This window comes from Heliangelus exortis, chromosome 3 (genome assembly GCF_036169615.1).
Source record: "Heliangelus exortis chromosome 3, bHelExo1.hap1, whole genome shotgun sequence".
Lineage (NCBI taxonomy): Eukaryota > Metazoa > Chordata > Aves > Apodiformes > Trochilidae > Heliangelus > Heliangelus exortis.
This window is the reverse complement of record NC_092424.1, coordinates 110,820,631-110,840,963: the sequence shown is the minus strand read 5'-3', so window position 1 is coordinate 110,840,963 and position 20,333 is coordinate 110,820,631. Positions and strand designations below refer to the sequence as shown.

The following is a 20,333-nucleotide window of genomic DNA, read 5'->3' as shown; positions in this document are numbered from 1 at the left end:
ACTCCATGTGACCACAAACTGTAAGGCTCACTCCATACCTATTTAAATATCAGCAGGCATCAAGGTGTGTCAAACCTAAATTCAATTATGACTTTCTTTACATGTCTTCTACACTGATTTTAGAGGAAGAAAGATTTATTCAGCCACAAGGAGTGTTTGCACATCTGTACATAAACATATATACATATATATATCTCTATGTGTGTGTATATATATATATATATATATTTATATATAAGTCCAGACTAGCTTTCTTCTTCACTTAGTTTTAAACCCATTCCAGTTTCAGATTTTGCTCTGTTATAAGCTCACAATGGTTCCTTGTATGGGCCCAGGCCATCCATCCCACACCCAAGCAATTCATGGGTACAATTTAAAAGTCAACACAACACAAGGAACCAATTCTAATAGGATGGATGAGGTGTTCCCATGCTATTTTGGAGTTTAATCATATGGATACAACCAAGCCATGCCATCTAGACTCAAGACCAGAGGGCAGGGTACCCCATTAGTTAGCTCATCACAGGAGGTGTAGCCACAGGTCTGTGTCTGAGTGCTCACACACTCCATGATGAGATGAGAGATGGTTTTGTTGAAGATCTGTCTCTGTGTCTATAAAAACATCTCAGTGTATTTCTTCATACTAACAGGAAATCACATCTCGTGTAAGTTGGCAACAGAATGCCACTTTGGATATCTGATTTAAATTTCTAGAAGGGTAGAAAATGGTTTTGGAGAGCTCAGCTTCCTACTGGTATTGCCTCATATCCCACCCTTGTGGTCACCCAGTTCTGGGACCCAGCTAAGGCTTTCCCAAAAGTTTTGATGGTCATAAACTCCCAAGGTCTCTCTCTTCTCACTTCTGTGGCTGTATTTGACTCCCCTTTGAGCAGCTGTCAGCCTAAGAGATCCAGTGGAGAAATGCTGCTCAGGCAAGTCCTGTCACCACTTCTGCTGCCCAGGAAGGAGGCTTGAGAATTCCCACCATAAAAAGGAAGCAGGAGGAGAAAGACTTTTAGTATTCTAAACACCATTCCTTCTTTTCTTCCTATGCTCATCTTACTTCCCACTCAACATTTCGCTTTCTTTTTGAAGTACAAGTCTGAACCATTATCCATTTTTTTGCTGTTTCAGGTTAGTAGCACACAGGCAGAAACTCTGAAGTGGTTTGTCAGAGGGTTATTAATAATTCACATCTGTCTTATAATTCATGTTTTCGAAGAAGGAGGGAAAAACAGAAACCCCTTCCCAAACAACAGAAAAATAATAAATCACATGTTTCATTGAAGGGGAAAACTATAATACCTGCAGGCTTTGCATGGGATTACTGGTTCTCATAACAAAAAAGAAAAAACTAAAGTAATAATTCTGCAATAAATTAAAGGTTGGGAAATACTCTGTTTTTTTTTTTTTTTTTTTTTTTTTTTAAAGAGCACTGGTTAGAAAACAAAAATACAACAGTACTAGACCTCTTTAGGGACTGCTAAACCATGAGGTCTTAGGCAAGTCACTTCCCTTTCTAGTCTGTGTTTACATTGGGTATATGGATCACCAGTCCCTTGGGTTGCTGTTGTGTGAGTGGATAGAACTTCTCACAGCTTTGCCTGCAGTGTGATTTGATATTTCCACAAAGGAAATATTAATAATTCATGACACTTTGTGCATTCCATGGACCTCATCCCTCCCTGCATCCTGGTGAAGGAGCCAATATAAATGGGAGTTTATCTGCAGCATTGCTGTTTAACTACAGAAATGTTTGAGCACTGGCCTAAATTTTGTCTTCACAGCAACTGGATTAAGAGTTTTAGATTAGTCACATCAGTGACTGGATACTCCTCAATCAACCTTTATTTCAAGCAAGGTATCTTTCTTTCTTTTCTTTATTCTTCATCTACATGAGCTGGGAGCCAACTGATGCCAAAGATACTTGGCAGCTGGAGTAGCAGAGGCCAGATGCTACTCTGTCCTCCTGAGGACTTTGTACGCAACAGAGTAACCTGGGAGAGCTGCTTGTGCTGCCTCCAGATCCCCTTTCCAGAGTTCCTCCTACCAGCAAATCACTGTCATGTTAAGTTAAAGGACTGTCAGCATTCAGCCAAATCAAAATGGTGAGCCAGGGAGGTTTTGGTCACAAAGACAGAGCTCCAAAGTGGACCTGGCAAAGAGGATGAAAGCCAATGAATAAAATATCAAGAGAATTAGGGAGTGAGGGGAGAAGAAGAAAATATAAATTTTGTCCAGATCTATTTGAAGAGTGTGCACAATAAAAAAAGAAAAAAAGTAGTTTAGGATTAATACAACAAAACATGACTAGAAGCAATCAGCAGAGGCTGAGCAGGGGGAATCAAGATAGGTGGGTGATGGAAAGAATTTTCTGTCTCTTGGGTGCATCTAATCTCTGTAAAAAGGTGGAAGTACTGTTGCTAGGCTTTCTTCAGTTTCTGAGGAGCAAAGAGTTAAAAAGTACTCTGGAAGAAGTACTTCTTTTGGAAGAAGCACTTCTTTTGTGCACTACCTGGTCCTGGAGTAGGCAGCCTGTCCCATCTGCCACCTGCTAGTTCCTATTGTACACATCACAATTGGCAAGGTGCTAGGAAAACCAAGGGTGGTAAAAAAAGATTGCAAGCTTCTGATCCCAAGCCTTAAGCACTGAACCCATATTTGCTGATCATCAGGACTAAGTGATAGCACAAGGGCATCTTAATTTTGGCATCTTAATTCTCCTGTACAAGGAGAAGTTTTCAGCTAATATCAGTAGCACAGCCCCATCTCCTGTAGGTCTCTTGATCTACAGTGATGCATTCTATGGGCTCCCCAATAAAAAGTGAGAAAGGCTTGAGGTGGTGTTTTTTTTGTTTTTTTTTGCTTGCCCTGAATTTCAGGGAAGGACTCCAGCTCCAAAAACCTTAAAGGCTGAGCAAATAGTAGATTTTGAAAGAGAAGTTCTAGGATGCCAGCCTCTCTCCCAGCAACCTCAGGCTCCTTTCCTTACCCTAAGGACAACTGGGAAGTCTTGGCCATGGCTATGTTACTAACCTGCTCAGCCTCCAAAACATCAGTTCATTTCCATCAGTGCTACCTTCTAGGAAAGATCCCCTGTCTGGGAGCTGCCTGGTATAGGACTGGTTTGTGCAAGCTAATCACAAGTCTAGGATCATTTTAATTAAGTCACAATGTGAAGAATTGAATACGAGCAACTGACTATTCTTGTACTGTTTAATTTACTAGAATGAATACAGTGTATTGGCACTTTTTTTTCCTCTAACATATATGTTTGGAAAAAAAAAACAAAACGGGTTTTGTTAGACAAATAGCTCTTAAACAGAAGAAAACAAGCATCTTGAGCATTCCTTGACTCTCTGTCCTAAACTGCTTCACCCAACAATAGCCAGGACAGTGGGGACCCATGGCCAAGCTTGCATTGCTGCAACAAAATACTTCTTCACGAAGTCCAGTTGAAAGTTAAACTAATGTGTCACTTAAGCACCCTTTAAAGAGAATTTTTATGTCTTCTAAAAATGTAATTGAAGCTTATAAAAGTCTTTATAAATTTATATGTGAGAAAGTTATTGAGTAGTCTGAAGAATAGCTTATGCCATGGCACAGCAGAGCATGGCTGCAGGCGAGATATGGCTGCTCCAAATGCCACCACTACCCATATTATCATGAAAATATGAGTCTCTATTAATATTAAAACAAATTTTCATTAAAAAATTGTCGTAACATGATTAAGTGACTTTAAAAGTTTCTTCACATTATGCATAATTTTTACAAGAGGAGAGCATTAGAATAATCAGCAGCCAGGCAGCACCTTGCGGCAAAGGGGACTCCAAACGCGTGGCGGCTGCGCACACCAGAAGGAACTTTGCCTCTTGTTTTGCTTTCATTTGCTTTCCCCTGCTCACTGCAGAAACCTGGGACTTGCTCAGCACCAGTCTCGTCGTTCAAGCCTTTTATTGCTTCCCTCTCCTTAGCCTGCTGCAGAGGAAAAGATTAGCTTTCTGCTTTATAGCCTGCATTCTTAAATCTGGTCTAATATCCTCTCCCGTAGGGCGTGCATTCAGTTGCTGCAAACCCAGCCGTTGCTGCTGGGTTAGTGTGAAAGGAATAGCATACCCCCTACCTCCGTGTCCCTGAGTCTTGAAGAGAGTTCAAATGGTTACTCTTGTTTTGCTTTCCCTTTGGTATTTACTCACGGCAGTGCCTTGAGATGAACACCCACCTGCTGGGCAGCACCCTGACGGTCCCAGCCACTTTCCAGCTCAGAATCAGGATGGGATTTGAGTTTCCCTTGTGATATTTCCCTTTAAATACCCGGAGCTGGGGGTATGGTTTAGGAAAAGAGAGGAATTAGGAATGAAAATTTCAAAGCTGTTTTAAACGAAGCCATCTTGGTTTGTCAGTCACAATCCTCTCTGCTTCTTGGAGATCATCTCAATTCTTCTTTTTCTCCCAGTTCAGGAGGCCTGTTGCACAGTGGCTGCTCAGGATCAGGGACAAAGAACCAATTCTTTTCAAAAAGACCCATGCATGCAAAAACTTGCTGACTGTAAAGGTTTATAATATAAGGCAGATTTGAATCATGTCCTTGGTCTCTCAACAAAGACATTCACATTTAATTAAAACAGCTGACAATTCCTAATTCTTGGCAATTAAAATAAAATCAACTGGGTTTGGGCCCAGCACCAAACCTCTAAAATGTTAGTATGGCTGTAATTAGGAATTAGCCTCCATTTGGCCCATAACAAATGGGACTGTTGGTATAAACATTTGGTCTCCCATTTGAAGTTCCATGCTATATCATTTCCTGTTTTGGAGAGGGATAATCACACTGGATTATGACACAAATGTATCAAGCAGAAAGCACTCAGAACTAAACACAGGGATATGGACCCTTAGGATAAGTAACTTAATGGTAAACATAAACAGGAGAGTTCATATTTGTTCTGTGTGGTGCTGCTGATTGGTTTAACAAATCCTTTGTGGCCCATTGATGTCGAGCAGTTCTGCATGATGCACTTGGGCTAAATTACATAACAGTTTAGAAAATCACAATTGGCAAATTGTGGCTCAGACTGTCAAGTCCTATCCAGTAATCCTGCCATATTTCTAAAGCAAATTGCTCCTTAATTGAAACCTGCTTCAATATAAAAATACAGCCTTTTCAATGAGTCATTCTTTTTTTTTTTTTTTTTCCCCCCCTCCCTTACACTTCACAAAGGCTTCCAGCAGCTTAAAGTGAGGGTTAATTTTGCATTAAGACCATTGCCTCCTAGTTTCTTTCAAATAAAGCCAGGGGAAGTTCAGGGGAAGGCTCTTTCCTCTGATAATGAAGCTCTCCATCTTAATGATGCGTGCAGGCTCCCTCGGATCCTCTGAATTAAAAATACTCATGTGTGCCAGCACTACTCTGCTTCATTAACATTAAGGAGAGGTAGATTGGTGGCTATTTAGGGCACAGTGAAATCACTGGCTATTTAGGGCAAATGGAAATGGTGCTAATTGTGGCTGGTAATCCCATTAGTAGGGTACTTCCATTTTGGTGCCTGTGTGGCATATAGGTGGGAAAAAAAACAAAAACAAACCCAAACCAACAAGCATGTTGACATCATTCTGGGGGGAATGTATTCTCAGGCTCACTGTTGCTTTGTGCCAGTTAACTTCTACACTGAGCTGCAAAGCTTTTCAGACTGGCCAAAGTTTCATTCTGGTGAGCAGACACCCTGTCAGGAGTAGGATAGGTGTTTGTGGGTGGTAGCACCTGAAGCAAGGTGTGCAAAAGGTAAAGACACAGCATTCCAGGCCAAGGAAAGACCAGAGTTTTGAGAACACAAGATGTCTCCTGCTCCCTTTCCTTCCTGTGGTCATGAACAAACTCCCAAGTGAAGGTTCTGGAGTCCAAATTATCATGACATGAAACCATACAGACCCTTCTTCCTCACAAGGGCTTTCCAGCACCAAAAAAAAAAAAGGCATTTTCAAACCATTTTCAGTGATAGTTCTCTAACTCCATGACAGAGATTGAGAACAATTAAACGAAAAAGAAAGTTGGTAGTGTCCTAAAGAATAAAGAATAAAAAGAATCAGAAATATCTCCTAGCTCTGAAGCCTAGGAAGAGAGGACTTGCCTGTTATAAGCAGGCACCCAGGGAAAGTTGTACTGGAGGGACTGGATGACCTTAGGGGTCTTTTGTAACCTTAATGATTCTATGTATTTCACACAACTGCAGCCAACTAGAAGTTAGCTCTCTAGTTTATGCTATTTATTTGGGTGCCTTTATAACCTCTCAACAGAGTTGGAGTCACATTTAATTCACAAGTTAGTGACTTCACTAGCCAAGGACTCTACATGGATAGTGTGGCACTGCCACCTAACTCATTGATGGATCAATCAGTTGACTTGTATCCCCCCATATCCCAGCAGGATTGCCCCTCCCAGGCTTTCTTTTCTGTCTTTTAAAGTGCTTGGAAGCACCATAGAGAAGTCCCTGAGAAAAGTGATTCCAGCTGCCTCATCAGACTTCAGCAAGGGAAGAGTGAGATGAGTAAAGAGCAAAACCAGCTTGGGTTTCCATTGCACAGAGGATGGGGCTGAGTTTCTGTCACCTGCTGGGGCATTGTGACCTTTTGTATCTCACTAAGGCAATTCGGGATGTGCAAATCATGATGTGCACTTCATGATGAGTTTAATGTTCCACCACATCATGTGTGGTGTGCAACTGCTGCTGGAACTGTTTTCCAGAATACCTGTGCAGGTGCTGATAACTGTGGCAATAATGTGCTTGCTGTTGTCATTTACTTGCTTAATTAGCAGCCTAATATCCTGGTCCAGTTAATGCCTGTAAGAGGAGCTTTATTAGTAGCACAAAAGCTGTTTAAGCCTTATAAACTCCTTCCAGTCAGTTTCATTGGTCTGCCAATATCTTCTGGTTGAGTGATTCTTTGCTGATTCACACTTCTCCTCTTTGCTGCTGCTGTCTCTCAGCTGAGTGTTTCTGGGTAACCAGAAAATCCTTTGCCAAAGTCATAGCCAGCAAAACAGGAGTAAAAAAACAAACAAATGCAAAAAGAAAAGAAAAGACAAACAGCCCCCTCAAAAAAACCACAAACCAAACCAAAACACACACACAACAAAGCCCCTTCCCTCTCCCTAGAAGTATTAGAAAAAAAAAAATCTACAGGAAACCTTTCTCCACAATGACTGAAATTGGAATTATGTGTTATATCCAAAGCTGCAAAGAGAAAAAAACAGCTAAAAATTGCAAAGGCAAAGAGGTTTTATCACTGTTGATCTTTTTAAGCAAGCCATATCCAGTCTGAAGGGCTGGTTAATATGCTGAGGGGTCTAGTTCTAGCTTAGTATTCCAGTATTTTGAAATATCATTTTAGATATGCTTTTAAAATAGTTTTTTGTGCTTTTTTTAAATTTTTTTGCAACTTAGTGTCAACTCAAATGCCAAAAGTGACAAGTGGTCTAAAGGTGAACCTGCCAACCTGCTTTGCCTCATGTATGAATCTGCTGCATTCATCTTGATGGCAGAATCATGGCCCCAGGGTACAGGCAAGGCAGCAAGGCTGCTCCTCAGCTTAGAACCAGGTCCCCAGTCCTGGGACAAGTATCCCTAACAATATGAAAAATGCAAAAAGCAGGAAAAAACTTGTTAGTTGCAGTTGTGCAGCTGCAACCCCAATTTTCCTATAAATGTGCTTAGTGATGGCAGGGCCAGGAATGGGAGATGCTGGTGGTGACAGGGTAAGACCCTTGCTGGAATCTGGGGTATTTCCATCTGAGCTTTCCCTGTATCTTTAGTGTATCTGTGTCTCTGGACTTCACCTTACCCAGACTTCCATCCTGGGGAAACTGGATGTCATAGCAGTAAGAGGTTATTCTGGACAGATGCCCAAATAATCAAGATCAGGTTAGTATAATTTGGAAAAAGTGTGGAGGGAAAAGACAGATCCTGCACCTGAAGAGGAAGTCAAGTTGGGTGTTTATACCCATCCCAGCTTCACAGTGTTGTTTCCTATTTTCAGAAGAGAAAGATGCCTTAAATCCAAAGTGTTTATGCCCACTCTTGATATCATTGCTACTCTTGATCGGTTCAGTAATTTTTTTCTCTGACTAGACTGGACAGAAATTAGGAAAGGAAAGTGCTGGTGAAATGGGTGGTTGAGTTCTTATTTTGAATGGTCAGAAGAACTCCTGTGCTGACAGTTCACCCACTTGGTGAGGGCTTTCATCAGGATGCAGCAGCTCCAGCTTCATCCTTCACACAGACTTGGGCACAGGATTTTTGTACCTTCAGCCTTGATGAAACTCATTCAAATGTGAGTGAGTGATCAGAAAACTGAAAAGATCTCATGGAGATCCTAAAAGTTGAAAGCTCATGAGTCTGATGGATGGGGAAATAGTCTCTAGGAACTGGCACCCATCTGTGGCTATTGCTCTGCCTTAGCACAAGCTTTGCTTCTCTTTATTCCTTCACCCTTTGTCTCTCTATTTCTCTTTCTTTTTATGGCACTTCCAGCAAAGATTTTTTCTTACAATATTTGTGAAGAACTACACAAATGGGGCCTGTGAGAGAACCAGCATAAACTACTGCAATTCAAAGAAAAGCAGCATGGAAAGGTTGCAAAATGACAGAGTTCAGTGAAAAAATGTATTAATATTCTTTTCCTTCAGAAAAGGAGCCCCAGCCATTCCCTATAATTTAACTGTGACTGACAGCAAGAATAAGACAACCACAGTCAATTATGTCCCTGATACTTTATCAAACCTCTATGGATGGGTGGTTCTCCTTTTGGATCAAGAGACTTATGCCTTGACATTTGACAACCCTTTGGTCAGCAAACAGCTTCAGGTAATACATTTTTTGATGATTTTGAATTTATATTTGGAAGAGATATTCATGCTTTCATCTTTCTGGGCTAAGCAGAGAGAGGAAAAGTGCACTGAGAAAATCTCATAAATATATAATGTATGGGCAGGGCTTAGATATGGTGACCTGTTTCCTGAAGCTCTCAGTAGTAACTTGGATCACGAAGATGATTTTGGACATCTTTGGTGAAAGTTCAATGTTCTGCTTAGGGATCAGCAAAAATTATACTGCAATAAGGCACAGGAAAATACAGTTTTCAGAAAATATTGTTCCTGTGTAACATTTAGAGGTGATGAGGAGAGATGGTTTTTTACATCTCTCTTCCATGTTTCCAACACACATTTTGCAAAAAATAAGTTGCCTGTGATGAGAACCATCCTCTTTATCCCTAAATACTGCACTCCATGGAGTTCTTCTCACAGAGACAAACATGTTTGTTTTGGTTCTCTCTTCTAGTATTCAGTGACATTTAGCAACTTCAGGAGTGGAAGTTACTTGCTGATGGAACACAAGGAGATTCCTGCCCATCCTGAGGTTTTGGTGACCTGTGGGACAAGGATGGGACAGCCACTCCAAGCACTGCCTTCATATGGTCATCACAGGAGCTGTGACTGGTATCTGGACAGCAGGCTGAGAAAGATAACCTATTTGGGTGAGTCTAGTACTGTACCAAAAAATGGTGACATCAACACGGCCAAGTGCCGGGTCCTGCACTTTGGCCACAACAACCCCATGGGGAGCTCCAGGCTGGGCACAGAGTGGCTGAGAGCAGCCAGGCAGAAAGGGACCTGGGAGTCTGGATTGCCAGGAAGCTGAAGAGGAGCCAGCAGTGTGCCCAGGTGGCCAAGAAGGCCAATGGCATCCTGGGCTATGTCAGGAACAGCGTGGCCAGCAGGTCCAGGGAAGGGATTCTGCCCCTGTGCTCAGCCCTGGTGAGGCCACAGCTTGAGTCCTGTGTCCAGTTCTGGGCCCCTCAGCTCAGGAAGGAGATTGAGGTGCTGGAGCAGATCCAGAGAAGAGCAAGGAGGCTGTGAAGGGATCCAGCACAAGTCCTGTCAGGAAGGGCTGAGGGAGCTGGGGGTGTTGAGGCTGGAGAAGAGGAGGCTCAGGGGAGACCTCATCACTCTCTCCAACTCCCTGAAAGGAGGTTGGAGCCAGGGGGGGGTTGGGCTCTTTTCCCAGGCAACTCTCAGCAAGACAAGAGGGCACAAGAGGTCTCAAGTTGTGCCAGGGGAGGTTTAGGTTGGACATTAGAAAGAATTTCTTTACCGAGAGGGTGATCAGACATTGGAATGGGCTGCCCAGGGAAGTGGTGGATTCTCCATCCCTGGAGATATTTCAAAAGAGCCTGGATGTGGCACTCAGTGCCATGGGCTGGGAACTGCAGCGGTGGGTCAAGGGTTGGACTTGATGATCTCTGAGGTCCCTTCCAACCCAGCCAATTCTATGATTCTATGAAATCCCCCAAATGGATAAGGCCTAAGACAAGGCTGCCTCTCAATGTATGAGAGGTCATTCAAAAGGCTCAAGCAGAAAGGTAAATGTGCACATCTCATCTCTCTCTGTTCTATCTGAGTCTGATCCATCAACAAATGAACATATCAATAGTGGGTGATGTGAGATCAGTTGAATTTGGATTGGTGTTTTGGGGAGAAAAATGCATAAAATGCCACTGATGATCTCTACTGTCAACTGGTCCTGTATCACATGTATCATTAATAAATAATTTGCAGTCTATCTAGTCTGAGTCCACTGAGGGCAGCAGGATTACTGAGCAAGGATTTTTCCTGTGCCTGTGAACTTACAAAGCTGTCATACACCTTTGAATTTGAGTAAATTGGCTTTTTACAGCAGATTATGAAGTGCAGTGGCCACCTGTTAAAAAAATCCAGATATTTGCTGATACTTATTGATATTGTCAATACTGTTAATCTTCATTTATTCTTCTCAATTTGATACATTTTCTGAAATTCCCATTCTCAATCCAGTGATTTTTTAAGGGCCTAAGTTCTACACATATATGATTGTAGCCATTACTAATAGCAGAAACAGGAATCACCAAAACTTTGCTTTGCTTTCTCTCTGCAAATTTGAATCTGAAACCTTTGTCACTGATCTAATCCTTTAGTTTTAATGAATTATTGTTATGCACAGATAACTTGGTATGCAAATGGTTCTCTCATGGAGGATCTACTTAGGAATGAACAACTAGAACAGCCAGTGGTACAGGGAGGGGCAAATACATCTGCAATGAGGGTTGACAATCTATCTTAATTTAATTAGCAAAGAAAATCAGAGTTCCTTTGAGGAGAAACAAGGAAGCCTATACCTTAACCTTAGTCTGAGGGTCACACTTGCTGCATCCATTTCTGGTCCTGAGGCCAACTGGAATTGCACAGCTTGTGTCCATACAGCTTAACATTTTAGCTCTCCAAACAGGCTGGATGCACCCAGGCTTCAAATTAGGAAAGATCCCTGGCCCATGTTAACTCCCAAACCACAATGGTCACCATCTGAGTGAGTGCATTGGTCTGGGTCAAATCTGTGCCAGGAACTTGGCCAACCCCATAGGTTATTGGGGTCCGGCTCTTAGTTCCACATCCTGGCCTTGCTCAGATAAAGTAAAGATATGGTTTGGGTAGTATAAAAATCTTTGTCGAGTCTAAACTTTGCCCAAGATCATGCCAGGGATCTCCTGAAAGGAAAAATACTTTTAAAATTATTTCAGTTTCCTAAGAGTGTCAATTTGTTCCTTCAAATATGAAAGTCAACTGTTTTTCAGTTTGGATATCTTGACTTGAACTTTCATAAACAGAGAAGCTCAGAAAATGACACGTATCTTGACCTCTTACTACTTCTGAAAGTAGAGGGAGTGATGTTTTTGGGAAGACTGGGACAAAGTGATCTGGCCAGCATATGTCACTCTTGCATCACAGATACTTTCTTGTCCTTCTCTTGCCTTCCTTTCATCTAGATTTTTTATTATAGGAAGATCTTGTTGTTTCTCATCTTAATGCAGAGAGAAACAATCATCTAGAGTACACAAGGGGAAATTTATGAAAACACCTAACATGTATAATTCATGCTGTGAACATTTGCAGCAAGGACTCTCATAGCACTGAGATCAATAATTCAGTGTCAGGTACCTAATATCTGATGCTGTTGGTAGGGTAAAAGTCTGAAACAAAGAGAGTGGATTCCTACCCCTGGTGTGCCATTTAATTTCTCTCCTAATCTCAGCTATGCAGGCTGAGAGGCTGAGGATAATTACCCATCAGAGCAGCCTCCTGGCATGTGGTGGACTTTCCATCACTCAGGGTCCTTAGATGATGCTTGGCTGTCTTTTCAGAGAAATATACCCCAGCTCTACAAGAAGTTCCTGGAAACCTCATGAAGCCAGAGTCATGCTCCATAGGAGGCCAAAGAAGGGTTCCACAATAGCCCCTTCTGGCCTTAAAAACCCCCAAGTCTATGCACCAACCCGGAGAGGACAACGCTTGAAGGTCTGGCCTTCAAAACATGTTCCTACCTAACTCTGCAAGATGCCGTGGTGGATTATTATTATTATTCTTTAAAAAAAATTCTTATTTTTTTATTTACATTTAACTCTATGAAATAATTAGCCAACTAATTAATCCCATTTACAAGCTTTGTCGGATTCTTCAGCTGTCAGTCATGCCCAAGCCCGGGGCCGGCGTTGAGTCTCAGCTCCCTTCTTCATCTGACTTGGTCTCCATGGCTACAGGCTGCATCTGCTGACACCCCACTCTCTATTTACTGCTTAATTAAGAATTTCACGCTCAGCCCTTATCTGCTGCTAAGAACAAGAACACACTGTTAAGAAACTCTAAATTTAGGCTGCTGCACAAGGAAAGCCTTTCTTGTCGTCCTGACTGCGTGGAGCCTCTTTAACTACCCTCTTGGCAACCGCGCTGCCACCCTTCAATCAAAAATCATTAAATGGGGCAGAGATAATGAGCATGTAGCATATCAAAAGGAGGATGTTTGCTCGGGCTAAGGAGGAAAAGCTGTAAGGGCCCATAAGCAGCCGCCACTTCAAAGGGAGAAGGGGCTGATAAAGAGTCATTTGTTCCTGGTTGACTTATGTAAAAGGTCTGGTATGTCGGAGTCCCCGTCTCGCAGACGCGGGTCCCCCCCTCTCCGTGCTCGTGTGTCAGCAGCCAGGCAGCTGGGTGCAAACAGCATCAGCCCAAGCATATAATCACTCGACTCCACGCCGACAATGGGCACTTGTAGGGGGTGGCTGGGGGACAATGGGAAGACAATTATTGCAGCTGCTCGGGAGGGCCATAATTCTTCCCGCAGAAAGTCGCCGGCCCTGGCGGGGCGGAGGGGAGAGCCAGGGTGTATTTGTCATCCTCTTGACTTTTGGAAGCACTTGGCTGCCCCGGTGGGGTTTCGACAGCTGCTGCTGTCCTGCCTCTTTCCAATAATTGTACATTCTGGCAGGGGTCAACTTACTTTTGACCCCCTGCTTTTGTGCTGGTCAGAAAGTCTTTTGGGGCAAACGGTGGGGAAGTGGCAGGGGTGCGTTACATCCCAAATTAACATCGGTAAATACGGATCAGATGCCAGCTCATTCACAAGCAGGCTCCTGAATTCACACAGCCTTTTGCTCGTGGGGGAAGGAAAAGGGGGGAGGAAAAACCCCACGACCGAGAAGATATTGTTATTCAAACATCACGGGCAGCTGAATGAAGCCACCTTGGCCAGCAGTTTGCATCAGGCTTGGGTTTTCTCCATGCCTCCTTCCATGCAAAATTGCCTGGAGTCGTGTGAGTGTTTGTTTATCTTTGGGGGAGACAAAAAAAAAGTCTTTCTAACACAAAAGGCAATAAAATATACCGTATGGAGGGGATTAAAGCAGTTAAGTTGCCATGATGCTTCGCTTGCTCACTGTTTTGTAAATTAAGCTTGGGCATTGGACAATGCTGAGGGTGTTGAATGGAGAGGAATAATTGCCACAGAGAATGTTTCTGCTGTGTGGGATGCTGATGTGATGATCCTGTTAACAAAGGTACTCACTGCTACCTACATACATGAAGCCTACTAATCAACCCATGAGTCCCTTTGAAAAATATTTTTTTCTGATCATTTTAAAGGAATCAGCACTGAAGGACACATTAAAGGCCACCAGCCCTGGCTTGTGTCAGGAATGGTGTGGCCAGCAGGAGAAGGGGAGTGATGGTGCCCCTGTGCTCAGTACTGGTGAGGCTGCACCTCAAGTGCTGTGCTCAGTTCTGGGCCCCTCACTCCAAGAAAGACACCGAGGGGCTGAAGGGCAGAGAAGGGAAACCAAGCTGGTGAAGGGTCTGGTGAACAAATCCTCTGAGGAGAGGCTGAGGGAAGTGGGAATGTTTAGTTTCGGAGAAGAGGATGCTGAGAGGAGACATCCTACAACTCTACAGCTCTCTACAACTCCCTGAAAGGAGATTGAAGGGAGGGAGGTGGGTGCTGAGATCTTCTCTCAAATAAATACTGATAGGATCAGAGGAAATGGCCTGAAGTTGCACCAGGGGAGGATTAGACCATATTTAAGGAAGAATTGTTTTACTGAGAGAGTAGTTAGCGTGGGAATGGGCTACCCAGGGCAGTGATGGAATCACCATCCCTGGAAGTGTTTAAAACCATGTGAATGAGGCACTCCAGGACATACTCTAGTGGGTGATACAGATATTAATGCACATATTTTATTGGGGTGGGGGGATGTTGACAGTTAGATGTGGTGATCTCAGAGGTCTTTTCCAACTGTGACAATTCTGCACTTCTGTGATAACCCTATGTCCCTGCTGGATTCTGGATGAAGGAGAGATGAGGAAGCTCAGGCTTCCATGCTACTCATTTCTGTATCATCACCTTTACTTTGACATTATTCAGTCTTCATAGCATCATCCTGGTTTTGTCTGGGGCACCCCATGTCTAAACACTTCCTCAAAGGTCACTGATGGGCCCTGGAATTGGTTTGTGGCTCCAACCACTGATGGGTTGTGGCTCAACTGTGTTTAAGGAGAGTGGTCTTAATGTGACATGATCATGCTGAAATAAAAGAAAACCCACTTATTTGAACAAGTGAGGTGGAAACAAAGATCACATTGGGGCACCTGGGATATTTTTAGGAGAAATATCCTGTGTAACTTACAATAATAACTTTATGAGCTTTTTAAGTCTGTTACAAATATGAGCATATGGTGCCACAGCGTGGTATTGCTCCCTGGTTAAGGTCTCTGGGCAGTACTGGAATTGGCTAAAGTACAGGGAGATGTTTCCTTTTTGTTCACTATTGAAGTGTTTAAACCATTTTCTTTAGAAGAGAAACAAAGCATTTATTCTTCTCCAAATTTCTCTTTTTAAATTTATTTAATTTTTTTAAATTAAAATGGAAGTGTTGGACATAAACCTTATTGAAACCATCACTGAAGGGAATATCAATCTTTTTATTTACCCCAAACACATTTTTCAGTAGACACAACTTTTGTGGAGATGGGTCATCCTGATGACTTTGCTTAAGCTACTCGTGTGTGAGTTGTTAAGATGGCCTGAGGCTCAACCACAGATTATTGCTGTGTCAGAAGCAAGTTTAAATTTTCCATAGTTCTTAAAAAAAAAATAAAAATTAGTTACACTCACTGTCTTTTCAAAATTCCTAAAGAATTATCTCAATTCTATTACACTCTGTGGGTTTCCATAATTGTTTTATATAGGAGGAAAAAACAAGTCCTTAAAAATGTTTATTTCTAATATTAAAATACAGAAAATAAATAAACAAAGATATTTTCTGCACTGCAGCCTTATCGCTCAGAGATAAAGGAAAAACTTAAGTGAAAGACCTTGAAAAACAGTTAATTTGTTACAGAGGACTTGTACAGCATGAGTCTTTCCTTCCAGCTACATAAAACTCCTCCTGTATCAGTTGTTGCAGAAGGCCAGTTGAGGACCAGATGTGGGCTCTCAGTGGCTCCATGAAATAATTTGTAATAAACAGCAAAATCAAGGTTCCTCTGGAAGATGAGCTCCTGCCCTTCTGGCCTGGGTGGCAGCAGAGAGACCAGAGAGTGTAGCAGTCACAGAAATAAGATGATGAAATGTTCTTCTAAGCCTGTCAGGGATGCTCTTCCAACTACTTGATCTCTGCAGGAGGAATTTCATGCTTTCACCTCTGCTTCTGCAGATATTAATCTGCTGTAAGCAAGAATCTGTGTTCATTAGCCCAAATATATGGTTTTCTTTCCGTTTTATTTTTTACCACCTCCTCATTGCAGTGTCCCCTTGGGACCGTATTTCTGTGCACCTCCTATAACAGATCCTGGTTGAGGATGACAAAATATCCTACCCCAGGTTCTCCAGTTTCTAAAGGTGTGTCTCACTGTGTTGTTGATTGTGCTGTCTAAAAGTTTTGATTTCCCTGTGATGTATGTTAGCCCAATTGATGCTAAATAGCATGGAGTTGCTTGTTATTTGTAAGTCAGGCTATTGGAGCCATTTATCCTTGTTTCAGTCCTTCCTAATATCCACAGGCAAAATTTCCCATCACCACAAAGCTGATAAAAGACTAAGTTGCTCCTCCTTCATGTTCACTCAAGAAGCCCTGAACCAGAAAAAAGTTACCAGAAGTACCATCAAGAAGGCCTATATTTATGACATAAAGCAGCCAGGAAGAGCTGTAATAAGACAGAGAATTGATGAGCCTTATAAAGGTTTTCTACAACCAAACCCTGGAGCCTCACAACTCCATTTTGTGAAGATTCACCTTAATTCAATGTTTACTAATGGTGTCCTTTGTCTGCATTTTCCCGTGTCTCTTCCTGTCCTGTACAGAAACAAAGATAACGTGGTCAGCAGGAAAACAAAACAACCAGGAGGACTTTTGTCACTGTAGTCTTGTTTATTCCCAAAGCCTGAATTTCTGCTTTTTTGGATCAATTTTGAAGAGTATTTGTGGGAACTGGTAGCAAAATACAACTGATTCACAGCCACTGCACTTTACATCCCATCAAGATAAATAATGGTGCAAGTTGCAGGGCTTTGGAGAATGCAGCCTCCTCTTCCTTCACTCATGGTGAGGGTATAAATGGCTTATAATGGTTTGACTTGTCATGGTCTGTGGTTGGATAGCACTGCAAATGTGGGGAACTTTCATCCTTACTGTGACCCAGGATGTGACTGTACTGAGTTAAGTCTTAAAAATCTCTTTCTCTGCTGTGTAAGGGAACTGAACCCCTTTATGGGGTCTATATTGGTTGGACTCAACGATCTTGAAGGTCCTTTCCAACCATGATGATTCTATTATTCTGTCCTATATAGAATATTGATCAAGCTCTATGTCTCAGAATTTAATTAGAACGGCTTTTCTCTGAACAAGGCAAACATCCTTAATTAGATTATTACATTGTAGTGCCTGAAAAATTAAGTAAAAAACCCCAGCAAACCTGAAAAAATGTATCAATGAAAAAAAAAGAATAGTACTAGGGCTTGGTTCTCTCACTCTTCCTAAGACTGATGTAAAACTTTGACTAATTCGCCCTGTTGTGAGAAGAGAAAGTCTGCCACCATCACCACAGGAGTACAGAAGAGAATTGTTTAAAAGCCACAAGATCTTTGTGTCAAAGACTTTAAATTAGTCATTCTTTCTCCTTAAAGGTTCACCTTGTGGTCAAAGAAAGACAGGATGCTGTACAGTGTGAGTTAATTTGGGACAGACTGACTTGACTGATCCGTGGATCAGATCAGAGGTACCATTGGGAGAGAAGGTGTCACTGAAGAACTGGGCTGAGGCACCTGATTACTAATTAATCAGACATGAGAAAAACCTCATGGAATCAGTTTCTATTTAATTATGGAAGCCTCATTTGGCATAGGAGCATATGCTGCTAACTCAATCGAGTGCTTTCAACTGACATCAAATAGTAATTATCAGAAAGAATCAAGTTTTTTGATTATTCATACTAATTTATTGAACACTTAAAATTAATGAACCTCTGTTATTTTAAATTTGCTCAGCTGCACTGGGAGAAAAGGAGGGAGGTAGGGAAGGCTGGTTCTCACAATTTAAAAGTACAGAGACTTGTTTAAAGATAAAATAAGTAAATTACAATATGGAAGGAAATCCCATGGGTGGGTTGATAGACACGTCGGGAAGTTCCTGATGGGTTCTGGAACTGAGGAAAGTTCTGACAATGGCTTCATTTATACAATTCTTCTACTGCCTCAAAAAACTTCTGATGACATTTTGGGGTCATTGTAAGGAATCGGGCAGTGGACAGGAGATCTATGTTAGTCAGAGGGTTTCTAATTGAACCTGGGATTGTTCCAGTCTGGTCAGTGAAAGGAAATGCCTTTATATGCCACTGGAGGTGAAGAGGAGGTTTTTTTTTAGCTGGGTCTGAAGCATTTTTCTCCTTCCCCTCTTAGTTTCATTTTCATTATCCTGGCTCTTCTCCTGCTGACAATATATTGGCACAAAGGTTACAACTGTGATAATTGCTTCTGACCTCTTTTCACAGTAGAGAACACAGAGTCCCTGTCTCCAGCCTATAAAGTCTGACTAATTAAAGCATCTCCTTCAGATACCAGATCTGGGGAGGTGGGGGAGTGTGTGAAAAATTCAAAACCAAACTACAAAACAAAAGCTTTAATTCTCTGTTTGAGCCAGTTAATACATTATGCATTCGATGGTGTAATATCACTTGTCTTAGTGGAACTGCTGTGGATTTATAGTGGGATAAATGAGATTCATGTTCCAGCCTAGAATTTCTGATTGTTGAATGTTTTCTTTTAGCTGTTTCTAATGAGTTGTCTTGAGACCCTCCGCATCTGTAAATTCAAATGTGTTGGTTTTATCCTTTCACAAAGTGCAAAACAACCCAAAAAGTGCTTAGAAAACATCTATAGTTGTTCTAATTTTTTTTTTTTTGCTAGAAATGTAAAATGTTCTCAGAAGACCATATGTAGCAATTGATTCACTGTGCTATTTTTTTGTTGTTGTTAATTTGTAAGGCCTTGCTATAACTCCCTATAATTATCTGTCTTCAGTCACAGGAGATGACTTGATTGAGGTCACACTGAAAGAGAAGGAAAAAGTGGCTTTACCTACCCCAGGTGAGTGACAGTCTGTATCTGAAAGGCAAGGACTGGGAGTCACACCATTTCCTTTTTACTTCTTTTTCCAGAAATAGGTTGCTACTTCCCACTTCAATATTTTGTACATCTCCCAACCCAACTGGGGTTCTTGGTATTACTTTAAGCATCTGATTGAACCATATCTACCATTGCTCATGATAAATGTGTGATTTCACAGCATAAAAGACTGTAAATTTTCATTAACAAATACCATACAAGCTCAGAAAGGTCATTGAGAATGTAAGACTACTTAGTGCCCCACAGTTACATCTTAGTGTAATAATCTGACATTACTACACAGTTACATGTTGAGTCAGACAGAAAAATACACCAGAGAAAATGGAGACCTTCAAAGATTGGTCTGAGCTGTACAGCTGCCTTATTGCATATTAAAAAACAATAACAATTTATTTAGCAATGGAGTTTAGAGATGTTTTTGCTGAGCAAACAAGTAATGGGAAGATGGACCCAGCCTTAAGGAGCTCCACATTGCTTTAGTTTCTCTGTTTCCCTGTGCTGGTCATGGAGGGATTTTCTATCTCCAATATGTCACCCAGCTGGATCTCCCTCTCCTCACTTAGGCATGATCTCCCCCCTGCATTTTCAATACCTAATGAAGCCCTCCAGAAGAAAAAATAAATGCCAGAATTTTCTTTAGAGTGGTAAGACAGAGGTAGGTGCTTGTTGAAGCCTCCAGAGGGAGGCCCTGCTTGCCTTAGTTTAATGCTGACTGAACTTAATGTTCAGGCTTTTCCCCCAAGGCTTTCCTTCCTTGATGGCAGAACAAACCAAGGTGATTAATTTACAAAGATTGGCTCATTAGCCATCTAAAATACAAGTGCAAGTGAAGCACCTACATGTTGTGAACTGAATTTTTCGCAATACTTTCCTGATTCTGAGGCTCAGAAGCTTCTTTTTGGGTTGAGCCCAAAACCAAATCTTTGGGGAATAGGCAGGAGTTGATGTGGCTCAGCCAAACTGTTTTTTCAAAGCAGTTCTTCATTAACCCTTGCAGATTCTGGCTTTCCTGAGGGCTAAAAAGTTTGGGAGAGTTGAACACTCATTTTTTAAAATCTTTCATACTTTGGGAGAGTATAAAAATACCCCTATCCTGAGAATGCAAAATGCTTTTGGGAGCACTGGGGGAATAAAAATGCATGAGGAGAGCTGGCACTTTTCTAACAGGGTTAGTTACCATTCTAACTGGTAACTAACCAGTTAGATCATCTGGTTTTGCCTACCATCTGGTTTTGCCAACAAACACAGGTGAATGGTTTTCATTTTCATTTATTTATCTTAATTAAAGCAGTTGCTGTG

The 20,333-nt window shown here is 41.8% G+C and overlaps 1 protein-coding gene across 1 annotated transcript in view; it reads left to right on the top strand.

Moving 5' to 3' along the window:
* PKHD1 (PKHD1 ciliary IPT domain containing fibrocystin/polyductin) overlaps window positions 1-20,333 on the top strand; it is a 265,495-nt gene that overhangs the window by 147,093 nt on the left and 98,069 nt on the right. The window contains exons 48-50 of the mRNA XM_071742174.1: window positions 8,684-8,861; window positions 9,336-9,531; window positions 18,930-18,995. Of these exons, the coding sequence (XP_071598275.1) occupies window positions 8,684-8,861; window positions 9,336-9,531; window positions 18,930-18,995 (440 nt within the window). The remainder of the gene's footprint in view (window positions 1-8,683; window positions 8,862-9,335; window positions 9,532-18,929; window positions 18,996-20,333) is intronic.